Here is an 8,730-nt window from a genome sequence, read left to right on the forward strand (position 1 = left end):
CCACTTCTGGCTTTTTTTCTATGTATGTGGTACCGAGAAATTGAACCCAGGTCTTTGTGCAAGCACTCTACCACTAGGCCAAACTCCTGACCTTAAATTCTTTAAAAAAAAAAAAAAGATATACTGGTCTAAATTGGTGTGATTGTCTAAACTGGTGTGATTTAAGACCCATTCTTTGTTTCCTGAAGAAGACACTGGGAAGTTGGGCACCGGTGGCTCACAGCTGTAATCCTAGTGACTCTGCCACCCCAGGCAGGAAGACCCACAAGACTCTTCTCTCCTTTCAACCCACACAATGTTGGAAGTGGAGCTGTGGCTCAAGTAATAAAGTTCTAACCTTGAGCACAAAAGCTCAGGGAAAGTATCTAAGCCCTGATTTCAAGCCTTAGGACTAGCATAAACAAAGACCCACTGGAATAAATTTTGTAGTTCTTTTACCAACTCAGAATGGCTTTTCTCAGACTAGTCAGAAGGCCTGGAGCTGCAAGATATATACAGAGTAAACTGGAGGGCAGTGATAGCAACAGAACAACAGTCATGGCAAGCTTGTACCATGACCTCCATGTTTCATAGGTATAACCACTGTCGCACCCACCCCTTCCCACCTACAGGATTTCAATACCACCTCACTCCAAGGACCACCATTTACATCACCTTTTATGTTATGAGCATGCCTGGATGGCCATAAAGTAACCATTAAAGTTGTGTAACAGATTTGCCCATTGTATGGAAGGAAAGCTCTGAGCTAGGATTATCTTCTTCATAAAAAATAGGCTGGGGGGCCAGGAATTTGGCCTAGCAGTAGAGTGCTTGCCTAGCATGCACGAAGACCCGGGTTTGATTCCTCAGTACCACATACATACAAAAAGCCGGAAGTGGTGCTAAGGCTCAAGGGGTAGAGTGCTAGCCTTGAGAAAGTCTAAGGACAGTGCTCAGGCTCAAGCCCACAACTGGCAAAAAAAAACAAAACAGGTTGGGGCTGAGAATGTTATAGAGTATGCCCCTAACATGAAGCACTGGATTCTCTCTCTATATATGTATGTACACACACATGCATGTTCTACACAGACTCATGCATGCATGTGTGTTCTCGTGCATATACATGTACATGGACACATACATATATGTTTCCAACCTTCAAAAACTGTACATTCTTGACAATATACTTCTTATGGGCTGATAGTCTTTGACATGTAGAATTAGCTAGTGGTATTAGGATCTTTCAAGCTAATGACTACAGCGGATTTAATCAGACAGTACCCAAAAGAAACACTAGCAAAGACAAAAATAAAAGAAATAGCTGGTTATGCCAATTTAGTGCCTATACAAGTAGTGTGTTGATTGTATCTGCTAATAGCAATATAAGACACAATCTTCCTTCCCCATGTACGGGTCTTTCTTTTTTTCCTTGGTCAGTTGTGGGGCTTGAATTCTGGGCCTGGGCGCTGTCCCTGAGCACTTCAGCTCAAGGCAAGCAGTATCAATTGAGCCATGGTTTTCTGGTGGTTAATTGGAGGTAAGAGTCTCTCAGACTTTTTGTGCCCGGACTGGCTTTCAACCACAATCCTCAGATCTCAGCCTCCTGAGTAGTTAGGATTATAGGTGTGAGCCACTGGCGCCTAGCGTCCCATGTGTATTTTTACAGTACCAAGGTAATAGTGAGTAAAACTACTCAATGTGCCTTAACGCACATCAAAGGAGAGGACCACACTGAGTACATTGCAAGTGTACAATCTGCATATATGTGTGTTTGTGTCAGTATATATCTTGAATTATATATGTCTGTATTCATAAAAATCATTGCCATAATCAAGAAAACGAAAATCACCAACACTCCAATAGTTTCTTTGGTAAATATATTTCTTGTTAATATCCTATCTGACTAAGCAGACATAGCATTTCTACTGCACACTGCAGAAGGGTAACTATGCTGAGGAAAACTATCATGTGACAGAGTTTTAAGCTAAATCGTCTACTTTTCTCAAGGGAAATGTGTTTCACTTGTTTTACAGACTAGGTTTTTAATTTCTTTCTTTCTTTCTTTTTAAGTAAACAGAATAAGTTTATTTGAAAGTAACAGAAAGTCACAAAAGGAAAGAAGAAAATCTCTCCATTGGAGATACTCCCCAAGGAGGAGTCCCCAGGTTTTTAATTCCTTAAAGCATATAGGTAAGTTGGCCCCTTTTACTTGGTGCTAAAGCCAATTCACATTTATTTGTCCCAACTAGACTTCCTTAACCATATATATGGTGAAGGTAAATTTGTTCTACCTGGCTCAGTAGACTTTCAGCAAATCCTTCTCTAGAGACATATCCTGATATGGTTAACCTATCTAGCAGCAGACTGGCCATACCCTTGATTATTTTGGTTATACTGTCATGAAGTGGTGGCCACCAGAACAGGATGTAAACTCCAAGAAGAAGGTAGCTCATCTACCAAGGCCACTGAGGACAGTATCTATTTTAAGAAATAGGTGTGATGAGGTGAAATGAAGCCTGGAGTTGGAAAACTAAGGATCAAGTCTTGCCTCAGCACTCTGGCAAACCCAATTTGTAAGGCTCACTTGTTCTATCTATGAATATATATATATGTATATACATATATACAATACTATATCTTATAAGGAGGAAATGAGCTAAATAAAACGTTTTGTTGCTGCATTTGTTGGCTCATATCTACAATCCTAGCTACTTAGGAGGTGTAGATTTAAGAGGGTTCTAGTTTAAGACCAGCCCAGGAAAAAAGCTCATAAGATCTCATGTGAATCAGTTTTTTTTAAAGTTGGCTGGGTGCCGGTGGCTCAGACCTGTAATCCCCGCTACACGTGAGACTGAGATCTGAAAATTGTGTTTTGAAGTCAGAAAAGACCTTGAGATTTTTATCTTCAATTCACCACCCAAAAGCTAGAAGTGGATAAGTAGCTTAGTGGTACAGTATCAGCTTTGAACAGAAAAAGTAAGGGACGGGGGATAGGGGGTGAGTACAAGAAATGTACTCACTACCTTACATATGTAACTGTAATCCCTCTGTACATTATCCTAACAATAAAATTAAATTTGGAAAAAAAAAAACCTTGCAGGGGGAAAAAAAAAGTGCTAAGGAACAGCACCCAGACCCAGCACACAAAGATACATACACACACAAAAACTTAGGCATAAGAGCATGTGCCTGTCATTCTAGCTACATGGGAACTGTTTATGCTTTGGCCAGACTGGCCAAAGCATAAACATAAGACTCTACTGGAAAAACAACTAAAGCAAAAAGACCTGGTAGCATGGCTCAAGTGGTAGACCACCTGCCTAGCATGTTTAAGGCCCCTGAGTTCAACTCCCAGTAACACCAGAATAACAAAAACACTTCTAAGATACTGCATGAAGACAAAATGACAATGAAGGGCATTTCCAATTCTCCTAACAGGCTTTCTCACATTTCATTTTTTGAATCTCTAAGTTACTGCAACACATTTAAAACTTAAATACAAATAAAAACAAACACATCACTTTCTAAGTACAATGCTAAGTATTTCTCCTTAAACCACATGGGATAAAAAATTTACAAATGTGGCTCAACATCATGAGGTTGGAACTCAGCCTGGGCACTGTCCCTGAGATCTTCACACATCAAGGCTACCACCCTACTCTTGAGCCAAGCCCCAGTTCCCATTTTCTAGAGGTTAATTGGAGATAAACAGTCTCAGGTCCTTTTGTGCCCAGGCTGGCTTTGAATCTTGATTCCCAGAAACAGCCTCCTGCGTAGCTAGGATTATAGGTGTGAGCCACTGCGCTTGGCTCAACATATTTTCAATATTATTCTCAATCTGTTTACAAATGTCGTAAATCAAGAGCGAGCACTCGAGTTGGGAGTTTGACCTAGTGGTAGAGTACTTGCCTAGCATGCACGAAGACTCTGGTTCGATTCCTCAGTACCACATACATAGAAAAAAATGCTGGAAGTGGTGCTGTGGCTCAAGTGGTAGAGCTCTAGCCTTGAGAAAGCCCAAGGACAGTGCTCAGTCCCTGAGTACTAGGCCCAGGACTGGCAAAAAAAAAAAAAAAAAGAGTGAGCATTTAAAAACTACTCACATTCTTGGAATGGTATGAATATTTAAAACACATCAATGTGGGGGAAATTAGGTACATGTAATGTCTAAACTGCAATTTCAAAAGCATAAGCAAATTCATAAATAGTATCTGTATCTTACCTCTGTAACATTGTGACATGAAGTACAATAGTATTTGCCTTCATCAGTGAGGCCCCAGGAGACAGCAGCACACTGGGAACAGCGTTCTTTAAACTCTTTCTATGAGAAAAAACAGAGCTGTTACTATCAAGCCACCTTCAACAAATATATCCAAACTCTTCAGTTCTTACTTCTTAAATGGCCCCTAGCAATTATATCCTGGTATATGAAAAATAAATCATAGAAAATTGAACGAATTGCACTTCAAATAAAACCTGAGAGATGACAAAATTAGAAATACCGTTTGGTATTTCTCTAGGATACTGAAGAAAATGCAAAGGAACTTGGTTTTTGTTTTGGGGGTTGTTTTTTTTAGTTGTTTCAAGTTCTGATTTATTTATTCAGCAGTATAAAGGGTATTAACATGTGTACATTTAATGGGGTGATAAGACTCAATAGGAGGAAGCATATGGTAAATTTTAGTGATTTAGTACCTATCAATCACCCATTATCCAATTAACATTGCTTATTCTTGTACTGGGGCTTGAACTCAAAGTCTTAGTGGTGTTCTTTCTTTCTTTCCTCAGGCTGGTGCTCTAGTTATTGGAGACAATTGGAGATGAGAGTCTCCAATTATTTCTTTCTTGTCTGGGCTAGCTTCAATCCTCAATCGTCAGATCTCTGCTTCCTGAGTACCTAGGATTACAGGTTTGAACAACCAGCGCTTCGCTCAATTATTGAGCACCTATTATAAGGCCTTCTAATACCATACCGTGTCTTTACACAAATACTTTGGTTCCCAACTTATTGATGTTTATTGTGATTGATCTAATTATTGAATATACATGGAACACCACTGAAGTGCAGCACTTTATTTATGTAGCAAGTCAAAAATTCATGGCGACTCTGACAACTTGGTCTCGTTGTTCGGCGATCCATTACTGAATAACAACTATAATAACCCCACACCTGGGGGAAGGGGTTGGTCCCAAACCCCAATTTAAAACCCTGAAGGAGACATGGCCAGGATGCCCACTGCGTGACACATGTCGCTGGCTGGCACTGGGGTTCCAGGCCCTGAGCCGCCCTCCGCCACCTCAGCATGGAGGGGGAACTGCAGAATAACGGATGAGCTGTGTGGGTGGCCATCCCACCAACCCAGAACTTCACCCTCCTCCTTGAACGCTCCAGCCCCCGGGCCAGTTATCCGCCCAGAGCCTCCCTGCTCGGGCCTCCCCGCCAGGGCCTCCCCACCCGGAGTCTCCCCCGCGCACGCGCGGCCCGCCAGGCCCACGCCGCGTCGAGCCCTGTCCGCAGTGACGCCTCCGAGCCGGTCAGCCTCTTCCCACCGTTCTGCCCAGGCCACGACTTCCTTCCCCTCGTCGCCGCTCCCACAGACGAGCCCTGGCCTCCCTCTCCTCCTCCTCCGCCTCCTCACCGCTTCCTCCCGGTCCATCACGGCGCCGCCCCCACAGCCACCGAGTCCCGTTACCCCGGCAGCGAGGCCACTTCCGGGACCGCGGACGGAAACTTCCGGGACAGCGGCTGGAACCCTCCGGTCGGAAACTGGAGCCCCTAACTTCAGGTTCCGAAGCACGGAACCCCTTTGTCAGAGACGGCTGCGGACTTCGATCTCGCGAGATTCTCAGAGACCCACGTGCTAGTGAGTGCCGAGCCTCGACCGGGAGGACTTGAGGCGGGCAGGTCTCGTGTGACGACCACGTTCCTGTTTGGGACTTTATTTCTGCCCCCGGTGGGGGGGGGCGGTTTGCTAAGGATTAAAACAACAACAACAACAACAACGCCCTATGAAGCTGTCAGGCCTGCGTTCCCAGCAGCCCAGGAGTGCGGTGGGAAGCCAGCCTTGGCAGGAAAGTTCCAGAGATTATCTGCAGTTAAGTACCAAAAAGCCAGAAGTGGGGGTGAGACTCAAGTGGTACAGTGCCAGTTTTTATGGGGGGAAAAGGAACCCTTCCCCCCCAAAAAAAAACAAACAAACAACAACAAAAAGCAAGCTCAGAAACAGTGCCTAGGCCACAAACAGAACAGATAGAGAAGGAAGGAAAGCATCCAATGCAAAGCTCCGCAAACTAATGTTAGCTCTTTCAAAGGTGAAAAATTTAGTAAACCTGGAAAGACTGAGATAAGAAAAGCAAACATAACCAATATGAGGGCAGTTAAAAGTGGTATAACTGCCCAGGGCAGTGGCTCTCGCCTGTAATCCTAACTACTGTGGAGGCTGAGATCTGAGGATCAAAGTTCAAAGCCAGCCTGGGCACAAGAGGACCTGAGACTCTTCTAGAAAACGGAAAGTGGGGCTTGGCTCAAGGGTAAGGTGGTAGCCTTGATCTGAAGAGCTCAGGGACAACACCCAGGCCCAGGGGTAGGGTGGTAGCCTTGATCTGAAGAGCTCAGGGATAGTGAGTGCCCAGGCCAAGTCCACCCCCCCCCAAAAAAAGTGGTATCACTAAAAACACTCTAAATAATAAGAAAGATCATAAGAGGATGGCAACAACCTGAGACCCAATACCTGTAAAAAACATTTATTGGTCTCCTTGAGCTCTCCCTGAACTTTTTTGCTCCAAGCTGGTACTCTGCCACTTAAATGAACCACAGCTCCACTAGTGGCTTTTTGGTAGTTAGTTGTAGATAAAACCCTCACGAACTTTGTGACCCTGGCTGCAATTCTCAGATTTCAGCCACTAGATTAAGTAGGATTACAGGCGTAAGACACCAGTGCCCTGATTTCACTTTTTTTTTTTTTGTGGGTCATTGGACTTGAACTTGACCTGGGCACTTTTTCTTCAGCTCAAGGCTACCACCCTACCCTTGAGCCAAGCCCCACTTCCCGTTTTTTAGAGGTTAATTGGACATAAGAGTCTCAGGTCTTTTTGTGCCCAGGCTGGTTTTGAACCTTGATCCTCAGTTCTCAGCCTCCTGAGTAGCTAGGATGACAGGCGTGAGCTACTGAGCCTGGCTCCTGCTTTCACTTTTTGAGGCAGCCTCACAGAATAGTCCATGCTGACCTAGGCCTCACAGTCTTCCTGCCTTCTCTCTGCAGAGGTGAGATTACATGAGTGCACCTAAATAGTTGTGTTTTAAGTCATTGAAGTAGCTGGTTGCATAGTCATAGCTAAGCTAAAAAAAAGTTGGTCCTTGAAGCAAAACTGATGAAGCCACAGCTCCATTTCCAGATTGTTGTTGCTTAAGTTGAGATGAGAATTTTTTGCCTGGGCTGGCATTGAACTAAGAATCTTAGATTTTAGTCTCCTGAGTAGCTAAAATTACAGGTGGGAGCCACTGGTATCTGGTTAAACAGGACTTTTCACACATTAAATAAGGAGTGTCAGGTGTGTACCAGGCCCTTTGTTCACTTTTAGGGACTAGAGCAACAAACAACAAAAACCTCTAACTCAATACGCCAACACTCTAGGTGGAGGAGTCATATAACAAATATGTCAATAACTTTTTTTTTCTATCCTGGGGCTTGGACTCTGGACCCAGGCACTCGAGCTCTTCCACTCAAGGCTACCACCCTACCCCTGGCCCTGGGCATTGTCCCTGAGCTCTTCAGCTCAAAGCTACCGCCCTACCCCTTGAGCCACAGTGCCACTTCTGGTTTCCTAGTGGTTAATGGAGATAAGAATCTCAAGGTCTTTAGTGCCTGGGCTGGCTTTGAACTGAGATCCTCAGATCTCAGTCTCCTGAGTAGCTACGATTACAGGCATGAGCCACCAGCCCAGCTGTCAATAACTACTTATAAACTACATTGTGTGAGGGAAAAAAACAGTTATGCACAAAAATAATGCAAGACACAAAGAAAGAGATCAGCAAATTGAATGTGGGAGTTATTGTTTTAGACAGGGGATTCTGGAAGACTTCTGATACCAGTGACATTTGAAAGGAAATGTAGGAGCAGGGGGGAAGGGGGCAGACCAGCCACATGATGACTTGAGTAAAAAGCACTTCAGTGCACAGACCTTGAGACAGAGAAGTGGCCTTCCCATAAAGAGAGTGTGATGAAGTACTTGTCAGGATGTCAGGACCAGATCACAAAGAAAGGCCTTGTGGACTAGAGGAAAGGACTGGGGGTGTGGCTAAGTGGTGGAAAGCTTGCTTAACATATGCAAGGGCTGGGTTCCCAGTACCACAGAACAAAAAAACAATGAAAGCTAACATCTTTTCTTGTGCTTCTTCTTAAGAGAATATCTTACTGTCATGCTGGTAATTTGCAGTTTACTTTCTGCATTTTTATTCCCAGTGAGATGGGAGGCAGAAACTTTGACTTAAGTTTTCAAGAATACATGTACACATGTGAAGAACAGATTGTGAAGAAGCAATGTGTTCAAACCATCCAGGAGTGGAAGTTCATCATGGGGTGCAGGAGGGTTTTTGAGTTCTAGACCCAGCCTGGGATACATATCTCAAAAACAAAAATCTAGGTGTGGGGTGCCACTAGGTGACAGTAGCAATGCTGAAGAAAAGGTGAAAAGATGAGAACTTCTAGAAAGCTTCTAGATATACCTACGGTCCAAGCAGAGTCTTTCCAG

The 8,730-nt window shown here is 44.0% G+C and overlaps 1 protein-coding gene across 2 annotated transcripts in view; it reads right to left on the reverse strand.

Annotated features, from left to right (window-relative positions):
* Taf1b (TATA-box binding protein associated factor, RNA polymerase I subunit B) overlaps window positions 1-5,689 on the reverse strand; it is a 62,748-nt gene extending 57,059 nt beyond the window's left edge. For both annotated transcript variants that reach the window (XM_090337461.1, XM_090337462.1), the window contains exons 1-2: window positions 5,619-5,689; window positions 4,202-4,300 (exon numbers count right to left, since the gene is read on the reverse strand). In XM_090337461.1, the coding sequence (XP_090193587.1) occupies window positions 4,202-4,300; window positions 5,619-5,636 (117 nt within the window). In that variant the 5' untranslated portion in view covers window positions 5,637-5,689. The remainder of the gene's footprint in view (window positions 1-4,201; window positions 4,301-5,618) is intronic.
* Between the last annotated feature and the right edge of the window lie 3,041 nt (window positions 5,690-8,730).

This window comes from Megascapheus bottae, chromosome 7 (assembly GCF_031878675.1).
Source record: "Megascapheus bottae isolate mThoBot1 chromosome 7, mThoBot2.hap1, whole genome shotgun sequence".
Taxonomy (NCBI): domain Eukaryota; kingdom Metazoa; phylum Chordata; class Mammalia; order Rodentia; family Geomyidae; genus Megascapheus; species Megascapheus bottae.